The 21,406-nt window shown below is 43.2% G+C and overlaps 1 protein-coding gene across 7 annotated transcripts; it reads right to left on the reverse strand.

Moving 5' to 3' along the window:
• Window positions 1-2,574: 2,574 nt before the first annotated feature.
• On the reverse strand, window positions 2,575-21,374 carry GNPDA2 (glucosamine-6-phosphate deaminase 2). Of its 7 annotated transcripts, none has more exons than XM_069744519.1 (7): window positions 21,294-21,374; window positions 18,359-18,526; window positions 8,585-8,686; window positions 8,028-8,210; window positions 7,353-7,537; window positions 4,263-4,437; window positions 2,575-3,139 (listed from the first exon to the last, which is right to left on the reverse strand). In XM_069744519.1, the coding sequence occupies exons 2-7, from the start codon at window positions 18,480-18,482 to the stop codon at window positions 3,081-3,083; spliced, it is 828 nt and encodes a 275-aa protein (XP_069600620.1). In that variant the 5' UTR covers window positions 18,483-18,526; window positions 21,294-21,374; the 3' UTR covers window positions 2,575-3,080. The 7 variants fall into 7 exon arrangements, with proteins under 7 accessions (XP_069600620.1, XP_069600619.1, XP_069600621.1 ...); XM_069744518.1 differs by having other exon boundaries at window positions 21,287-21,374; XM_069744520.1 differs by lacking the exon at window positions 21,294-21,374 and adding an exon at window positions 20,036-20,852.
• Between the last annotated feature and the right edge of the window lie 32 nt (window positions 21,375-21,406).

Below are 21,406 nucleotides of genomic sequence, written 5' to 3' on the forward strand. Positions count from 1 at the left end.
TTTTGCCGACGACTTTGTAAAGCGGCAACCTGGTCTTCCATCCACACGTTTCGCCGAACTACGGCGGACTCCAGCCTGGGCAGAAGGATCCTGCAGGCAGCAGTGGTGAGTCCTCGGACCTGATGGAAGTCTGTTTTTCCTACCCCAGGGACTGCTTTGGGACGTCCCATGGTTCCTGTGTCCCCCAATGAAAGGCGATAGAGAAAACAGGATTTTTGGTTGCTTACCGTAAAATCTGTTTCTCGGAGCCTTCATTGGGGGACACAGCACCCTCCCAAGTTGAACAGTACTGTTTACGTTTGAGTTCTTTGAACACTCTGAGTGTTTGAAACTGTTAATCTATGGAGCGCCGTGGAATTTGTTGGCGCTATGTAGATAAAGTTTATTATTATTATATTATTCTTTCTCTTTTACACGTTGCTTCTCCTACTGCTTTCTCACTAACTGAATATCCTACTTCCTGTCGGTAGGGTGTACACTGCAGAGGAGGAGCTAACTTTTTTATTTGCATAGTGTCAGCCTCCTAGTGGCAGCAGCATACACCCATGGTTCCTGTGTCCCCCAATGAAGGCTCCGAGAAACAGATTTTACGGTAAGCAACCAAAAATCCTGTTATTACAGGGTCTGCCGCCTTATTACAGGGTCTGCCTATGGGGGTACTGCCTTATTACAGGGTCTGCCTATGGGGACTGCCGTATGCTATAGAGTCTGCCTATGGGGAGTGCATTATACTATATTGTGGACTATTTGGTGCATTATGCTACTGTATATGGAGGCTATCGAGGGGGCCATCATACAGTATGGAGATTACAGTGTGGGGGTCATTATACATTGTTGGAGCCATCAAACAGTTTGGGGGCTACTACGGAGTCAGTATACTGTGTGGGTGCATTATACTGTGTATAAGAGAGCATCATGCTGTGTATAAGGGAGCTGTACAGGGGGAGACTCGGGACTTTAGTTAATGTAAAGTGGGCACTTATTGTTATAGGGGAACTCAGGTTACTGTGGCTATCAAAGGGGCACACGGCATTATTACTTTCTAGGGGCAAAATATGGGCACTGTTTTCTAGGGCACTTGCACCTGGCATTACTATATTATAGAGGGTTGTTTTAGAATTTAGAGGGCACAGAGAACCACACAGCAGGTGCAGTAATAGGGACACATAGGGCAGCAGCAGCTCAGTATTGGGGTATCAGGAGCAGTAATAGGGACACATACAGCAGCAGCGGCTCAGTATTGGGGTATCAGGTGCAGTAATGGGGGACACATACGGCAGCAGTGGCTCAGTATTGGGGTATCAGGAGCAGTAATAGGGACACATACAGCAGCAGCGGCTCAGTATTGGGGTATCAGGTGCAGTAATGGGGGACACATACGGCAGCAGTGGCTCAGTATTGGGGTATCAGGGGCAGTAATAGGAACACATACGGCAGCAGTGGCTCAGTATTGGGGTATCAGGTGCAGCAATAGGGAAACATACGGCAGCAGTGGCTCAGTATTGGGGTATCAGGTGCAGCAATAGGAACACATACGGCAGCAGCGGCTCAGTATTGGGGTATCAGGTGCAGTAATAGGGACACATCCGGCAGCAGCGGCTCAGTATTGGAGAATCAGCAGGATGAGGAGTTTGTGCAGGTTGGGAATAGATGGTGATGGGGCTGGAATATGAGAAGTGAAATGTGTCTCTGTTGTATTCTCTGCAGCAGAGTCCTGGCTGGAAGAAGTTGTCATGTCGGTCTGGGCCAGATGGAAAAGACTGGAAAAATGAACGATTCCATCAGAAAGGACGTCAGCGGTAAGTCATTATCTGTAACTGTACTGTGATCTGTTATATGTTCTGTAGGACTGGTATCTACCACTGACCATATGGCAGTAATATCTATGTTGGTATTTATATAGAGATTATCTTCAGTAACAGCGCGGTCATCTGCTGAGGTTCTCCTCCACTATTACGGTGCATCACCCAGTTGTAATCAAGGTTACCTGGTTAGGGGCCAACTCAGAAGCTTCGCCCCCCCTGGACCAAAACCCTAGCTAAGCCTCTGGACATAACTATTACTAAACATTAAAATTAGGAGAAAAAAAAAACTCAATTGTAAGGCTCTTAGAGTCATATTCAATCAGATTCAGACGTTAAAAGTTTAGCAGAAGAGACACTTTGGCAGCGAGGAAGGCAAGGTTGGCTGATCATATCAGAGATTATTACGTGTTCAGATGCAATGTGCCCGAGAGGCCATTTCTAAGAAAACCCTAATTATTTCTACAAAATATCCACAAACTTTGAATTATTCATTCATAAAATGATCAAAATAAACAATTGTGATGACACCCCCCCTCCCAGAAAGTACGAACCTTCAGGCTTAATGAGCCCGAGAGGCCACGGCGGTCACACCTGCTCTCCGCATGAATGGCGTTAAAACTGAGTGGGGGGCTAAACATAGGAAGGTGCTGGGAAGGGCAGGATCCGCTGCTGCCTTGGAGAGGAGGAAACAAAAATGGGTGAGCTGTGCCTGTCGGCTCTATTGCGCATGACGCAGGGTTAAGTAGCTACGCAAAAAAAAAAATTAAACTACAGTAACCCATTTTTATTTTTTGATTTTTTTAAACAATATAAAGGTTTATTGTGGAGTGAGACAAATCGACAATGTTAGAAATCTGCATGGTGTATACAGAAAAGGAATGATCGATGTAGTTTGAAATTATTTTTAAAACAAAATGTAAAAGAAAAAGAAAAAAAAAAAACGGCAAATTTATAATGGCAGCAGGAGATAGAAATGCAAGGGCACAGGTAGCGAGCCGCCTTCTTTACGTCATCACTAAAGTGCCCGGACATTTCCATGTTCAGAAAGAAAATCTCCAGCAGCAACTGCAATTAGAACGTATGTAAGCAGCAATAGATTTTGCGTTATACAATAAAGAGGCAAAAGTTTCCGAGCCTCACACACCGGGGGCCACCGAACTATGGAATGTTATACGGCTAAAGCGCAGATTGGCCCATAGCGATACAGTACTTGTGCCGATGAGCACACCAGGAATATTGCATAGCCACCATGTCATCTGCCGCAGTCACACCACGTCAGTTCTTCTTCATGCTATGCAGCGGCTCCACAAGTTTATTATGTACATGCATTAGGCCTAGGAATGAAACAAAAAAAAAAAAATGTGTTCTTTTATCAAGCCTTCAGTCACGCACATCCTTTCTGCACGAATGAGCATGGCTTAACCCATAAAGGATAAATCTGCTGGATTTGTAGTGTTTCCCTTATCTCTCTGTTCAGCCTATAAAGAACTAAGATCACAATTCATTATTACTGGCATTTGTAAACCAGACTTAAAAGGAAGGCGTGCAGGAACATGAGGTACAGGCCATGTAAGGCCACGTGCACACGTTGCGGAAAGTTTTTCCAGACTGATTTTGGTAATTCCGCATGTAAACCGCACTGCTGATTTCTGGCGGAATTACCGCAGATTTACCGTGATTTTTTTTGCAGATTTTGTGCGGATTCCAACTGCGGTTTTACACCCGCGGATTCCTATTATGGAGCAGGTGTAAACCGCTGCGGAATCCACACAAAGAATTGACATGCTGCGGAATAAACAACGCTACGTTTCCGCGCGTTTTTTTCTGCAGCATGTGCACTGCGGATTTTGTTTTCTATAGGTTTACATGGTACTGTAAAACTCAGGGAAAACTGCTGCGAATCCGCAGCGGCCAATTCGCAACATGTGCACATACCCTCAATAATTCGGCACATCTCCTCAGTTGTTTGCACCTTGCCAGTAAGGTTACTCCAGTCAGGCACTGGACTAATATTTCTGGCATAAAAAATGCCACTTGTTTCCTTGAATTTGATGGGTAGGTGTCATTACCCGCTATCCAGGCTCCTCCGCAGCCCTGCTAGTTTTGGCTGAGTTGCTTGAAACTGGCAAGAAAAGCAAGAAATCGCTAAATTTTTATGCAACTGATTTGCGCAAAATTTTGTGACCAAATTGATTTATGCCAGTTGTCTGGTTTAAACACACCAATGAATTGGGCCTTTAGTCCTTCCTTGAAACTTCATGATTACCTAATCTACAAATTACCATCTGCTAAGACACAGCAACCGTAGTCTATGAAAGAAGGTTTGCGTCTTTAACCGTTGAGACCCCCACCAGCCCAAATTTCAGCCCAGTCCAAGAACATATAGGGAAATGGCCAAGCAGGTTTCATGACTGAAATCTCTTCTTTCAAAACATTCTAGTGATTTTCTCTCCTCACCTTTAAAATACTTCACAGTTTTGACTCGAAGCTCTAATGTAGCGTCTTCATCACAGACAAATATAGTACGAGGATGTTGCTGGAAAGCCGACACCGTCCACATGTGATTGACGCCTTCCTCTATCGCTTTATATAAAGCAAAAGCTTTATGGGCCCCAGTAATGAGGATCAGCACCTGTCAGGGGAATAGAGTACAAAATAAAGGGATTGTCCAGGATTAGTGAATTAGTGACACTTGTATTCAGATTATGAAGATGAACTATAAGGCTAAATTCGCACTGGGCGTTTTTGCTGTGGTTTTTTTCTGCAGCAAAACATGAGTGCTTAGCAGGAAAAAAGCTGGGACAAAGGTTTTTCTGTGTTTTTTCATTCAATTCAGTGAAAAATGCTGAAAAAAACCTGAAAGAAGTGATATGCTCTATGTCCAAAAACCATGCAAAGCAAAAAAAAAATAAAATAAATACATGACAAAAAAAAAACAAAAAACTGTGTGCATGAAATCTCAGACATAGCTGGTACTGTAAAACATAGCTAAAACTAGCATAAAAAAAAAAAAAAAACAGCAAAAACACCCAGTGTGACCGTAGCCTCATACTAGATTAGAGGTGCTGCTAACGTGCGATTCTACACAGATGCTGAACACATCTTAACAAATCTATAAGGACGTCCTTCCTATCTACTGGCTGTCAAACATTTTACAGCTACAATTTATTGGATAAAACATGACAATTTTTCATGATGGCATTAGGCCTGATCCTTACATCTGTTTTTCATGTACAAGTTCCATCAGTGTTTTTTTCTTTTTTTTTTCATCCATTATAGTTTCTAGGACTGTTTACTAACCTAGTGGCGAGCAAAAAAAAAAAAAATTTAATTTTTTTTTTTAAAATCACGGAGACATGCAAGTTTTTATTATCTGAAATGTGGATAAAATGTACCTACTCATGCAACAATGCTGACAAGTGAAAACCTCAGACAACACACAGATGTCATCCGAGCTGCGTACGGTGCTGTCCATGTTCCGTGTGCTTGATGGGAGGCATTGCATCTCACAGCTAGTCTGTCATATAATTGAAGATGAATGGACAAATGCACGGAGACATTCTTGGTAAAAATCTGCCATTTACCAGGATGATGAAGGTAAAACGAGGGTGGACACTTTGGGGAGACGATCCTAAACACACCGCCAAGGATTTGCTCGATTGGTTTCAAAAGATGAAAAAGCTGGTAGAATGACCCAGCCATTGATTTCTTAGCCTGTGTGGATTGTTTGGGTTGTTACCAACATTTGGTGAGAATTTTATGTCGACAGCCCATTTAGAAATATATTTACTTAAAAGGAAAATTGGTGTTTTGTCCACCACTTATTTTACATATACACATGTATGTATACATACACATATGTGTATAACGGTCCACAATGCACGGACTGGCCCATAGGTCTCCCAACTGGAGCATTTCAGCTTGGGTTAGGAGACCCACGGCCAGTCCATGATCAGACTGAGGTCAAAAAACATCTGCATGAGCCCTAAGGAAGTGACTTATGTGTAAACTTGGGGCTCCCAACACCACCCAAATGCTGCCCTTCAGGTAGAGAATAATTGGGGAAATTGTCGGTCATGGCCACAGCTTTCAATAGTTACTTCTAAATATTGGAGGAAGAGAAACCAATCACAAACTAAAATGTTTCTATACGAATGCACAAAGCATGGGCAACAAACAAGGAGAATTGGAACTACTAACGCAGGAAAAGAAATATGATGTCATTGGAATCACTGAAACTTGGTGGGACGATACATATGATTGGAATACAAGGCTAGAAGGATACAACTTATTAGCAAGAAACAGACTTGATAAATGAGGAGGTGTTGCCGAGGGGGGCGTTTTCAGCACCAAAAAAAATAAAAGTGCTGAAAAACTAGGTTTATATGGTAGTTAGAAAAAAAATCTCATTCATCAGGTAGGGGCTCCTGCGCTGCAACATGATGCCTTGGATAACATGCATATTTTCATTTTACTTAGACATATAGTTTTGTTTGGGGGGAAAAAAAAAATCATAATGGCACCAGGAGCCACACCTCCATAATAGCACCGCGTTCTGATAGATGCTACTGCACAGGCGCCGCTTAAATTTTCCTAGAGAAAAATAAATTAGGATCCATCAAGATGGTGCAGGCGGCACCTGCGCAGTAGCAGCTATTGAAACGATGGTACTGCGCAGGTGCCGCCGGCACCATCTTGATGGAGCCTAATTTTTTTCTGCCAAAACCAGAACGCCATAAATGCTACTGTGCAGGCGCAGCAGCTGGAGCCATTTTGATTAAGATTTTTTTTTTTTTACAAACAAAACTCTCTCAAAATAAAACGAAAATGTGCATATTATCCACCGCATCATGCTACAGCCCAGGTGCTGCCTGCCTGATAAATGAGAGGTTTTTGTTTTTCTTTTCAAACCATTATTATATTCAGTATGTAAAATAGGGGCAGGTCAGTGAGGGATCAGTGACCTGTCATAAGCCCATACAAATGAATATGTAAGCAGAGAACCACATGAAGACCCCCCACAGGCCGCCCTGGGGCACGAGCATATCATTAACTCAAAACTACAAATAAAGATTAAACAAGAACCACAAGACGGATTTCATCAACCAATATATCATTGTAATCAGTATAAGGGCTTGTTTCCACTTGCGAGAAACACGTCCATGTCTCGCATGTGAAAACCAAGCTCTGGTGCAGGCACTCCAGAGCGGAGCGTGCGGCTGCATAGCAACACATGGAGCCGCACGCTCCGCTCCCAAGTGACGGCACCAGAGCTTGGTTTTCACATGCGAGACACAGACGTGTTTCTCGCAAGTGGAAACAAGCCCTTAGGGCGCCAACCTGACACTGTCTATAGGTTGATGTGCACAATCCTGCTGACAGGTTCCCTTTAAGGATCAAAGAGCCCTTACTCTAGTAGTCTACATAGGTGTAGGTCCCAGACATTTATAACATATCCTGTCTGTATGCGATAAAAAGTAGAAAAAGGCCAATTTATTCTGACCACAACGGATGCAAGTAATGTACGAACATAAATGCCCTTTATACCTCTCTAGCATCCATTACTGTCCCAACTCCGACTGTTAATGCCATAGTTGGGACTTTCGAAAGATTGCCATCAAAATATTTTGCATTTGCCAAAATAGTGTCCGTTGCTAAAGTCTTGAGTCTTGTTCTGGATACCAAACTAGAACCTGGCTCATTGAAGGCAATATGACCATCTGGACCAATACCTGCAAAGTAAGAGAAATATATTTCAAAAATGTTGAAAATTTTCCACATTTTTTGGAAAACTTTGTAACCAGTGGATATATAGAAATGACAAAGTAACTTCCTTCACGTACTGTACATATTGTATCCCACATGACACATACAGTGAAGCTGAACTCTGGTGCCCGGTGATCTCTTCACACCTGCTGCTCCTTTTCCCTTCTCCACCGTTTCTAAATGGCTACCATTACGTCACACACGACCGTGATCATTGCCTCTCAATGCCATATAATAAAGACGCCTTACATCTGGCACAGCCTCCTAGTTGCTGAGCCAATACCCTTTGAAATCATATGATTTAGTGGCAGCTAAAGAGATCACCTCACTAATGTCAGTCTCCTTCTAGAACTCAGTAATGAGTACAAACATGATGGGATACACATTTCTTAAAATTACACGGTAAAAGTGAAGGGAAGTTTCATTAGGATTATTTCATTTGTACATATCAAATACCTCCAACGAACAGCTCGATGCCACCAGCTTCTTTGATTTTTCGCTCAAATTCCTCACATTCAGCTTGAAGGTCGGCAGCATTGCCGTCCAAGATGTAAGCATTATTGGGATCTATATCTGTGTGCTTGAAAAAATTATTCCACATGTATGAATGATAGCTCTCGGGGTGGTCCCTCGGTAATCCTAACAAGCAAAAGTGACGACAAGGTGATTAGAAATAATGACATATTAACGTCTATGAAAACCATTGAACGTTCTGGTTTCTGCCAGTGAACAGTGAGGAAAATAAGTATTTGATACTGTCCGTTTCGCAAGTTTTCCCACCTACAAAGAATGGAGAGGTCTGCAATTTTTATGGTAGGTACACTTCAACTATGAGAGAGAATCTTAAAAAAACAACAACAAAAAAAAACAACACAACTGTAATTGTGGTGACGTCTTCTGGAGGCAGAGGATACAGGGGCAAGTACACCTCGTTTTGTTGTTTCTACACAGAAACTTTTAGGAATAAAAGAAAAACACTTCTAGGTGGAAAACTTCACTTCCTTACAACTCACCTACATATTCATCCATATTAAAGGTCTTCACGTATTTAAAAGAAAGGTCGCCACGTTTGTGATACTCAATTAGTTTCTTGTAACATCCTAATGGTGTGCTGCCTGGTAAAAGCAAGAAAAAAAACAATGAAGGATAAAGGGTGAGGATACAAGTAGCTATAATGTTTACACAATATTTTATCTGAAATAGCCAAAAAAACAAAAATATATAAGATACACATGCCTGACACTGTAAAATCACAATGTTATTCTTCCTGCCCAAAAACCACCAATTAAAAATATACAGTGCCAGAAAGTCGGGGAAGGGGTGTCCGTCCTACATTTCAAAACGAGTACTAAAAAAATAATCGTGTATGGTGGGCTTCACAGTCTGTCCACGATTTGAGACTGGGTCAGAGGTTCACTTTCCAACAAGACAATGACCCAAACCATAATGCTACAGCAACACTCGAGTGGTATAAGGCAAAACATGTAAATGCGCTGGAATGGCCTAGTCAAAACCCAGACAAAGCCCTTCACGACCTTGGGATTTTCCGTTTTTGCTCCACTTCTCCCCAGAGCCATAAAGCTTTTTATTTTTCTGTCAATGTGGCCATGTGAGGGCTTGTTTTTTTGTGGAATGACACCATTGATTTTACCATATAGTGTACTGGAAAACGGGGATAAAATTCCAAGTGCGGTGAAACTGCAAAGAAAATAATGCAAATCCACAATTGTTTGTTTTTTACCATGTTCATCAGATTCTAAAACGGACCTGCCACTATGATTTTCCAAGTCCTAACGCGTTTGCAGATACCTAACATGCATAGGGTTCTCTTCTACTTACCGTATGTGGTAAAAGCAAAATGTTAAGTTTGTAAAAATAAATTGAAAAGAAAAGCGCAAAGGCCAGTCAGTAGCGTTTTTATTTTTTTGGTATCTGAGGCTGGGTAAGGGCTTATTATTTGCGCGCCGACCTGATACTATCAATAAAAACAGCATTTTGGAGTAGATATGATGTTTTGATTGTTATTGCAATCACGGTGACCAAAAATGCTTTTGGATTCTTTATCTCGTTACACCAATTTACCAATTGGGTTGTTTTCATATTTTGATAGATCAGATGTTTCTAAACAAAGGAATTTTTTATTGTTTTATTTTGAATAGGGAAAAAAAAAAAAAAAGGTGGGGGGGGGAATTTGAACTTATTTTTAAAAACTTTTTTTTTTCTTTTTCTGGCTTCCGTAGTCTCTTTAGGAGACTTGACGCTGCGATCAAATGAAAGCAATGCATTTTTTTTTTTTGGTATTTTGACCATTTCTCATTTTCAGACAGGGTGGATTTGATTTAAATCTAACTGATTTAAATCACGATTTAAATCACTAGTCAGTAAGGCTTGATTTAAATCAGTGATTTAAATCAAAGTTTCTACCTAAACTAGTTCTTGCTACTTTAACATGCAAGTAGATGAAGATTTTTAGAATCACTTTTTATATTACTTTTTTCTCCCCAGTTTAATGGGTTAATCATTCATATTTGGACACCACTGTTTTGTTGTACTTAGGAAGGAGAAAAATAATCCTGACCTTAATTTAAATAGATTTATTCAACTGAAACAATAACAACATTACAGCATAAGTTATTTGCTTAAACAAACATCCATGTTTGTTAACTAATTTGGCTAAACAAAATATATATATATTATAAGAAACTTAAGGTACCGTCACACTGAACGATATCGCTAGCGATCCGTGACGTTGCAGCGTCCTGGCTACCGATATCGTTCAGTTTGACACGCAGCAGCGATCAGAATCCTGCTGTGATGTCATTGGTCGCTGCAGAAAGTCCAGAACTTTATTTCGTCGCTGGACTTCCTGCTGACATCGCTGAATCGGCGTGTGTGACGCCGATTCAGCGATGTCTTCGCTGGTAACCAGGGTAAACATCAGGTTACTAAGCGCAGGGCCGCGCTTAGTAACCCGATGTTTACCCTGGTTACCAGCGTAAAAGTAAAAAAAAAAAAAAAACACTACATACTTACCTTCCGCTGTCTGTCCCTCGGCGCTCTGCTTCTCTGCCCTGTGTAAGCACAGCGGCCGGAAAGCAGAGCGGTGACGTCACCGCTGTGCTTTCCGGCCGCTGTGCTTACACAGGGCAGAGAAGCAGAGCGCTGGGGGACAGACAGCGGAAGGTAAGTATGTAGTGTTTTTTTTTTTTGTTTGTTTTTTTTACTTTTACGCTGGTAACCAGGGTAAACATCGAGTTACTAAGCGCGGCCCTGCGCTTAGTAACCCGATGTTTACCCTGGTTACCGGCATAGTTAGTCGCTGGAGAGCTGTCTGTGTGACAGCTCTCCAGCGACCAAACAGCGACACTGCAGCGATCCGGATCGTTGTCGGTATCGCTGCAGCGTCGCTTAGTGTGACGGTACCTTTAGACTGTCAGCCCAGCCTACACATGAAAAACAAATACTACTGTCCCTGCTGTCCTCTGTAGCTCACTTGTCGTCATCTTCATCATCATCTTCTTTGTTCCTATTCATAATCTGGAAAAGAAAAACAAGCTTTCCTGCTTTATTGGGTCCCAACCGATTTCTCAATTTAGAATGAATGAGTCCAAAGGAAGAGAATATTCTTTCAACGCCTGCAGAAGAAGCTACTGCTGTTAAAAGTGAAATCATTACTTGAACAGTCTCTAAATCCAAGCGCTTAAGTGACTTCCACCAGTTTACTGTTGTGACCTTCCTTAAAATATCTTCAGCAAACATATATTTCTTGAATGGTTCCCCCTTAGCTCTGAAGTTTATTATAGTTGGCATTAAAGATGGATGATTGCTGGATACCCATGTCATAGCTAACTCCTCTTCCTCAGCACTTAGGTTTTGACCCAGATATTGGATATTGACAATATTTGCCAAAAAATGAGCTGGAGTCAGTGCTTGTTCCATTCGTTTGCTTACTGCTTGTAATTTAATTCTGTCCATGTGTAGTTCTGTTTTTAAGTGTTCACTCAGTTCCTTCCAAATTTCAACAGCATCCGCAATAAAACAGCTATTTTTCTGTATTTTGTTTAAAGCTTGAGAGATGGGTTTCAGGAAGCTCAGCATATGTTCAACATTTCTCTTAAGCCCAATGTTGAGGATTTTGGCCGTGACAGTGCCATCTATTTTATCTCGATTTTCTTCACAAAGTGTCATCAGAATAGGCCAGTTTTTGATATACTGCTCAAAACAGTCCACCACAGAGTTCTATCTAACATCTTGTGGGAGCGTTAGCTTGGTTCCACCCATCCTTTTCAGAGCTGCTGCAGCAAAATGATTATTACGGAAGTATTTAGCAATTTCAACAACATTAGCCTTTATTTCTGGAACACTTAAGTCTTTGGCTAAGAGGTGCAGCAAATGAGCACTGCAACCATATGTTATTAGCAGCTTTGTATTCCCTCCCTGCTCTTCTAGATCTCTTCTCATCTTGGATACGTTTGCATCATTGTCAGTGACCAAACTGCGTACTAGACATTTGAATTTTTGTTCACATGTCGTTATAGCTTTTACTGCCACTTCTTGTAAGTATTCTGCTGTGTGTGCATTTCCTGACGTATCAGTTGTTTGTGCAAGGAAGATTTTACCTTCTTCTTTTGTTATACAAGCACATACAATAGGATCATTGTGGACATTACTCCACCCATCAATACTTAGGTTAACAATTTTACCCTCCAGAGCTGTTGCACATTGCTCCATTTCTCTGTCATACACTTGATCCAGCAGTTTCCCTGCAACATCAGCTCTGGTGGGTGGACTGTATCCTGGTATCAGTGACTGAACCATATTAATGAAATGTGGGTTCTCAATCAGACGGAAAGAAGAGTTCGTTGCATAAATAAACTGGGCAATTTTTTCATCAATCAACTCTTTTTCTAATCTGCTAGTTCTTATCACAAACCTATCTATGGTGGTTCCAGGAGGTAAAGGTTTTTTCTTCCTTTTGGGTGATGGTGATATGTGGCTGTGGGTGTCTGATGATGATGCTGCTGCTAATGAACCACTATCCTGGATGGATAACTCTGAAACTGTAGAACAGGATGATGGTGATCTTGGAGGTGGATAGTTTCCAGAATCCATGAATTCCCCTAAACAAAAAAAGTCAATGCTGTTATTTTATTGTTTATACAATTTCTGCTTATTGTACACAACACATCACTGCCCCTGCCCCAAAAGGAATATTTGTTTTTCTTCATAACTGTACCAAATGACAGTAACATGCAGTAATAATAAGAAATATAATTTTTCTCACACATGACAGTTCAGTCTTTAGAAATAGGATTCAATAAAAATGTTTACCAACCTGAAGATCCTGCCTGTTCAGAAGTGTTTCTTTGGTCATCTTCATCACTGCACTTCTCATGATGTTGCCTCATTCGCGCCACCAGGCCTTGCATCTCTTTGTTGCATCGTTTGCATTTTGCACACATGCCTGCCTTACCGATAGGTGAAGGAGCTTCATTAAAATATTCCCAAACTGTGTCGCTTTTACGGTCTGCTGCCATTATAAGGAAAGAATGTAATAAACCTCAGATCATACACACAAACAGATCCAGACTTGTCTGTCTGTGGCTATGCTGCAGTATTGTGCTCAAAGTTTCACTTTCATTTTCTTGTCTGCTTGCCCTTCCTCCTCCTCACACTTAGATTCACATTCTTCTTGTGTTGTGCAGATCTATTCCACTCCAAACAATCAAACATATTGTCTAACTTCTTGGACTTGGCACTGAAGGGGTTGATTCTGTATTCATAGGTTTGTAGAACAATAGGATTAAGGTCTTTTTCTCAACTCTGTTCATGTTGTAACATTTTTGCCGTGAAGAAGAGGCTGGGACCTCTGCGGAGTCAAATTCAGTTTTGAGAACTGCGTAAGTAAAGCGAGCGTCTGTGATAATATAGGAGAGAAACTGCCCACTAATCCTACAGAAACCTCTGGAAGAGTATGGCATTGTGAATGTTACACATATACAGCCTTTATTCTACTGAGTTAAACAACTCAGCTTTATCTCATGATGGAAGAACCTTTGGATGGTAAAATATTTTCCTCAAAAAGCAGTTTATTGAAAAAAATCCGATTTTTTTATTTAAAAAAAAAAAAACACTGATTTTTATCCACCCTGTTTTCAGAAAATAAATACAAAATTTATTGCTTTGAACTTCGGAGACATGTTGTCAGAAGTTTATAGAGTAAGTGAACAACTTACCCAAAAATATACGGTACCTATAAAAGAGAAAAATCAGACAAACTAAACATTTTGCAGTGGTCTCTTAATTTTTACCAGAGCTGTATATATCGATCTCCAAAAGGCCTAAATATAAAGATTACACATTTTCTTTACTTTTTTTTTTTTTTGGCCTAAAATACAATGTTTTACATTTTAAAAATTACAAAAAGAAACATGGGCCAATGCAAAAGTTTGGGCACCCTTGGAGATTTGTGCGCTCAGGTAACTTTGACCAAGGTTTCAGAGCTTAATTAGCCTGTACAGCTATGTGCACACATTGCAGATTTGATGCGTTTTTATTGTGTCTTTTCTGCGGAATTTATGACAAAACCTAAAACAAAACCTGATGAAAGCAAAGTGAATGAATGAGAAACCTAAAGTGTCATGCACACACTACGCATTTTTTGACTTGCAAATTCAAATCAATAAAAAGCACAGGCAAAAACGCAGGGCAAAAAATGCTTGACAATATGTGTTTTTTGTGTTGTTCCTGCCAAGAGATGCAGAAATGTTACTCATCGTGTGCACATAACCTTATGGTTACAGCTTGTTCACCATCATCGTTAGGAAAGGCCAGGTGATGTAAATTTCAGGCTTTATAAAAACCTAGCCTCCTCTAAACTTGTACCAAAATATAGCAGCCATCGGTTCTTCTAAGCAGCTGCCTAGCACTCTCAAAATGGTGGAGGCAAAGCAGGAGAAGGCTATAAGACGATAGCAAAGCATTTTATAGTTGCCCTTATCTCAGTTCAAAATGTAACTAAGAAATGGCAGTTAACAGGAACTGAGGAGGTCAAGATAAGGTCTGGAAGACCAAGCAAAATTTCAGTGAGAGCTGCTTGTAGGATTGCTAGAGGGGCAAATCAGAACCCTTGCTTGACTGTAAGAGACCTTCAGAAAGATTTGGAAGACTCTGGAGTTGTGGTACATTAATCTACTATTCAGAGACACCTGCACAAATATGGTCTTCATGGAACAGTGATCAGAAGAAAACCTCTCCTGCGTTCACGCCATAAAATTCAGCGTCAGTAGTATGCAAAAGAATTTCTAAACAAGACTTATTTTGGAAACAAGTCCTGTGGACCGATTACGTTAAAACAGAACTCTTTGGCCACAATGATCAAAGGTATGTGTGGAGAAAAAAGGGCACAGAATTTCAGGAAAAGAACATCTCTCCAAACATTAAGCATGGGGGTGGATCAATCATGGTTTGGTGTTGTGTTGCAACCAATGGCACGGGAACATTTCACGGGTAGAGGGAAGAACGGATTCAATGAAACTGCAACAAATTCTTGATGCAAATGTAACACCGTCTGTAAAAAAGCTGATGTTGAAAAGAGGATGGCTTCTACAAATGGATAATGATCCTAAACACAGGTCAAAATTAGAGTTGAGTGAATTTGTTTGGGTTCCCTCTTATTCAGCAAGCTATAGCCTGTTTGTCGGGCTGTCCATGCATGTGCTGTGACTGACAGCAGAGACACATACAGCTGTGGAGCCAATCAGCTGATCAGCCAGCGCGATCCAGGAAGCATGGTTCTCTCTGCAGTTTATTCGGTAAGCGCTATAGCTTGCCAAATAAGAGGGAATCCGAACAAATTCCCTCAACTTTATTCAAAATCCACAATAGACTACCTCAAAAGGCGTAAGCTGAAGGTTTCACAATGGCCCTCACAGTCCCCTGATCTTAACATTATTGAAAATTTGTGGCTACACTTCAAAATAGCAGCGCATGCAAAACGACCCAGGAATCTCACAGAACTGGAAGAATTTTCCAAGGAAGAATGGATGAAAATCCCTAAAACAAGAATTGGAAAACTCTTGTCTGGCCAAAAAAAAGTTTACCAGCTGTGATACTTTCAAAAGGGGGTGATACTTGGCACTAACCATGCAGGGTGCCCACACTTTTGAAACGGCCCAATTGCCTTATTGTAATTTTTAACATTTTTGGGGACTAAAATACAAAGGAAATGTGTCATCTTTAACTTTAGGTCTTTTAGAGATCATTTCAACTTTAACATACTTAACTGCTCACAATAACAATTTTGATCAGGGGTGCACAAACTTTTACATGCTACTGTGTATATAAACGACTGTTCATACTACTATTATAGTTATAATATTATTACTTTATACTTGCCTATTATTGGGCATACCTATGGGTGCTTTCTTAGGTTCCACTTGGAATATACCGTATTTTTCAGACTAAAAGATGAACTTTTTCCCAAAAAAATTTGGGAGGAAAATTGGGGGGGGGGGGGGGTGCGTCTTATAGTGCGAACGCAGGCTTACCGGGGGGTTGCGGCAGAGGTGTGACAATGCTGCGGCGGTGGGGAGTGCATCTGAGCAGGGTCCCTTCTTCAGGATGCCAGGGCAGAAATGTGGTGGTGCCGCGTCCGCTGTACCACTACCGGCTCTCAGGTAAGATACTTTAAATTCAGACAATAAGACGGACCCCCATCTTATAAAAATATTTTTTCTATTTTCCACCCCAAAATTTGGGGTGCGTATTATAGTCCGAAAAATATGGCACTTGCATATATTAGATCATATTTATGTATATATATTTTTAGATCTGTGCTGTATATCGTAGACATCCACATTTACTATTGAGCATGTCAGTGTCTGTTGGGGATATTTTGTTTTTAATTGTTTTCATTTGTCATGGTTTTTATTCCAAATAAAATTGATATAGTTTGATCACAGGCATGCTTATTGTTGTGTATTGCCCTTTCCCTTTTGTTATACTCTTGCTGGCTCTTCACTTCTCATCAGAGCCGGTGAGGGAGCGCACTGTTACTGCACATTAAAAAGAATATTGCACAGTGACAAGATCCTGCTAAGCAAAGGAGAGCTGGAATTGACAACCAACGTATGCTAAATAGAGCAGGGACTAACCCAGCCCCGGAAACGGGTGTCACTAATAACGCTTCATTCAGGGCGGGGAAAGAGGCAGCGTCAATGACCGCAGCCTCTGCCCCTGATGATGTTCCTTTTGATTGTGCCAGGATGCACTAGGATTCTCAAACTACCGTATTTTTCGGACCATAAGACACACCCCAAATTTGGGGGAGGAAAATAGGGGAATTTTTTTTTTTTTTTTTATAAGATGGGGGTCCATCTAATAGTTCAAATTTAAGGTATCTCACCTGGGAAGTGGAGCAGGGTCATGGTCCTTGCCTCAGGAAGCCAGTGGCGGCAGAAGTAGGGAAATGCTTCAGGCCATGGGTGGGAGAAGCGAGTACCCCAGCGACACGATGCCGCGGGCACTGGGTGGGAGAAGTGGGTGCCCTAGTGGTGCGATGCTGCAGGCCCTGGATGAGAGAAGTGGATGCCCCGGTGTTCGTTCCGGCCATTCCCTTTAACTTAAAATTGCATTTTTTAAATGTTATTTTTTGTTTTGGTTGATATACAGCCATGCTAATATACGATTTTTAAAATGTTAATTGAAATAAAAATAGTTTCTCGCTGTATTCATAAGGCAGCAATTCCAACTGTATTACCACTGGGAGACCCCAACTCATACTTATTTCCTGAAGGCCCTCCAAGCCAAGCATGGTTATGGAGGCTTTGGATTACCATCCATACTGTAAAGCACAGACCTTGCTTCTATTGTCTTCATTGTCCCCAGAACACAGCTCTGCACTAAAGCGTCCTTCAGGCGTTATCCAATGATTTTCACCAAATTTATTTGCCAATCGGTGGCAAGAAGCCGTGGAGCTGCTGAAACTCCAGGTTCCTTTGGAAATTTGGCACAGTCTCGCATATAATAGTAGAGAAAGGCCAAATCTTACTAAGATGATAAGAGAGCAAATGTTCAGCAATGAATCTGGTGTTGTCACAATTCATTTTTGGATTCGTGGCAGCTCTGGTTCCACTAGGTTTTAAATGTAGCTTTTTTCCTTTCTCGCCAGCGGGGTTAATCCCGTCAGTATCCTTTGCTGGCAATCTTCTGCAAATGCAGAGTTGCTGGGTCAGCTGATGTGGGTGGTGACCACTCCCACCATCCTTTAAATGATCACCTGATGCATCAGCTGACTGTTGGTGATAGAGTTATTCTATGGAGACCAGCCCTGTAGTAGTAGCTCTCTGATGTCAGCTACTTCTGGAGTTTAGAGTCCTGTTTCTGTGTCCTCTGCGGTGTGGAGCTTGGCAGCGGTGCCTGGAACCTGTGTGTGGTGTGTTTACCTTGTCTGTCTTGTGCATGTCACCACCCTGTGTTGTACCATCTGCAGTGGTGAGGCTAGCGCCCTTGCCGACCAGTGTACTAACCAGGGTAGTGCAAGGTGAAAGCAAGAGACGAGGTTTGGGAAGGACGGCGGGGAATGATGGGGGGGGGGGTTGACCCGCTTAGGGCGTTAGGGGAGTGCAGGCTCAGGTTGGAGCTCAGGTGTCCCATTCTTCATTCCCTATTGGTAGGGCCTAGTGTGAGTGTGAGTGTGTGCGCGCGCGTCCAGAATTCACAACTAAATTGCTTGGACACACTTGCGGAAAACTTCCTGGATAAAAATAGATAAAAAGCCCCATTACCTGTGGGTAGCCCAAGAGTGAAGTAATTGTCGGGTCCAGGATTGAACTGGGTGATTCGATTACTTATGTATTTTGCTGCCCACTCGCTGGCCAGGGCATAGTCATCAAGAATTACCAGCCTCATGATGGGGACGACAAGCTCTGTCCTGGCAGCATGTGGCTAACAATCTGAAAAGAGATAAGATGCATAAGATAACATGTGTCAATTATATACAGTCGTGGACGCTTCAGTTTTTGCATTAACTGTAAATTGTTATGAAAAAATGATCAGATTACTTGCAAATTCATTTCTTCCCAAGGAAATTACTTCATCTCAAAAAGACATTTCCACTGAATTTCTGCCCTACCACAAAATTATCTGCTTACATCATTTCAGTGATCTTCTTAGCTCAGCAGAAAGTGTCACCAAGGACAAGGCAGCTGATAGCACACAATCATACTCATTGAATAAAGGTACCTTCACACTGAGCAACTTTTGAACAAGAACGACAGCGATCCGTGACGCTGCAGCGTCCTGGATAGCGATATCGTTGTGTTTGACACGCAGCAGCGATCAGGATCCTGCTATGACATCGCTGGTCGGAGCTAGAAGGCCAGAACTTTATTTCGTCGCTGGATCACCCGCTGTCATCGCTGGATCGGCGTGTGTGACGCCGATCCAGCGATGTGTTCACTTGTAACCAGGGTAAACATCGGGTTACTAAGCGCAGGGCCGCGCTTAGTAACCCGATGTTTACCCTGGTTACCATCGTTAAAGTAAAAAAAACAACCACTACATACTTACCTACCGCTGTCTGTCCTCCGGCGCTCTGCTTCTCTGCACTCCTCCTGCACTGGCTGTAAGCACAGCGGCTGGAAAGCAGAGCGGTGACGTCACCGCTCTGCTTTCCGCCTGCCCGGTGCTCACAGCCAGTGCAGGAGGAGTGCAGAGAAGCAGAGCGCCGGAGGACAGACAGCGGTAGGTAAGTATGTAGTGGTTGTTTTTTTTACTTTAACGATGGTAACCAGGGTAAACATCGGGTTACTAAGCGCGGCCCTGCGCTTAGTAACTCGATGTTTACCCTGGTTACCGAGGACCTCGGGATCGTTGGTCGCTGGAGAGCTGTCTGTGTGACAGCTCTCCAGCGACCAAACAGCGACGCTGCAGCGATCCGGATCGTTGTCGGTATCGCTGCAGCGTCGCTAAGTGTGACGGTACCTTTACTAACGATCACGGCCAGGTCGTATCGCTGGTCGTGATCGTTGGTAAATCGTTTAGTGTAACGGTACCTTAAGAGCAGACTGCAGCTTCAAATCCTCGTCTACTTCTGATTATCTTAAACGAAAGGTGCGCAGTCACCATTGCTTTGAAGGCAAGGACATTGCTGCTTGTAAGATTGCCCCTAGATCAGGGGAGGGGAATCTTGTTTGCTGCCAAGGGCCATTTGGATATATACTATGCTTCGGGGGCCGTACAAATTGTACGTAACTGTAACCGATAACCGTACCACAGAAACATCTGCCTTATAGATCTAAAAGCCCTGAAGTCAGCACCTAAACTTGTGTCACGTCTCCAGACTTTGGGCAAAAACTATACATAAAATTACACAAAAGAAGATACACGGGTCAATACAGATCAGATAGCTGACAACTGAGGGCGGCGCAACACGAAGGATCGGGATGTGACTGATCACGCACCCTGGAGCGGACGCCGCAGACGCTCTCATCTGAGAATATCAAACTGATGGGAGGGTGATCCGATCCTCTCAAATGAGATGGAGAAAAAAAACAAAACATCTCTATCTTCTCCATTGTGTCAGTCTGTGAAAATCAAGGCTGCACCCAGATGTCATCAGAGTGCAGTTCAATGCTTTCCATGGACTCAATAACTTGCATGGCCGAGTGCGATCCGAATATCAGATGAAACTCAGGCATAGAGATCTTCTGTCCAAGGAGAAAAATCTGAATTGTGCGCGGTCCGAGAGAAGGAGCAATCGTTAGACTGTGATTTATGCCACATCGCACTGGGACTGAACACTAACAATAGTGATGACAGCAAGGGCTGCTGGGAGATCTCAGCTCAGAAGACCGCAGATCTCTGAATGCAGCTCTAGACCAGCACACAAGCTGTAACACAGGATTAGTAAGAGATACATATTTCTAAAGTTACACAATTCATTTTAAAGCTGAATTCTAACACTAACTTATTAACTTAACTCACACATCGGCCTCCAGACCTGACCAATGCCCCGTCTCTCCCCATAATCAGGACTGGTGACCGGCGGCTGTCACATCGCAGAAGTGTGAAGATGACTAACAGCGCCCCCGTGTGCACAGGCTGTGTGAGGCATTACAGCTCTGCACCAGTCATGTCACCAGACCGGAGCTGTAGTACCAGGCACAACCTGCGGACAGGAATGGCGCTCTGTTACTTTCCTCCTAGACAAATCCTGCGGATGATCCAGACTAATACAGAATACAAGGCAGGAAGGGCCACAGCCGGGCGGGAAGGGCCACGGCCGGGCGGGAAGGGCCACGGCCGGGCGGGAAGGGCCACGGCCGGGCGGGAAGGGCCACGGCCGGGCGGGAAGGGCCACGGCCGGGCGGGAAGGGCCACGGCCGCGCGGGAAGGGCCACGGCCGGGCGGGAAGGGCCACGGCCGGGCGGGAAGGGCCACGGCCGGGCGGGAAGGGCCACGGCCGGGCGGGAAGGGCCACAGCCGGGCGGGAAGGGCCACAGGCTCAGTGGTCAGGGAATGGAAACCTCGCTCCTACCCCGAGTGCTGGAAGGTGAGAGGCGGGACCGTGTGCGCCTGCCCCGTCACTGACCAGCGCAGCTACACAGGAGTGTGGAGGGGACAAAGCTTGCCCGCCCCCGGGACTAGCACTGCCCCAGGACGGACATTGCCCGCTCACTCCGCCATGTCTCCCCGGTAGTCAGCAGCCTCACCGCCCACCAATGTGCTCTGCAGCCTCCTCCTCCCTCCGCCACAGCTCCGGCCGCCGCTAGCACATTGATGACATCACGGCCATATGACTAGTCACGTGCCGGGGAGGCGTGAACCTCGGA

The sequence above is a fragment of the Ranitomeya imitator genome, chromosome 1, assembly GCF_032444005.1.
Source record: "Ranitomeya imitator isolate aRanImi1 chromosome 1, aRanImi1.pri, whole genome shotgun sequence".
Classification (NCBI taxonomy): domain Eukaryota; kingdom Metazoa; phylum Chordata; class Amphibia; order Anura; family Dendrobatidae; genus Ranitomeya; species Ranitomeya imitator.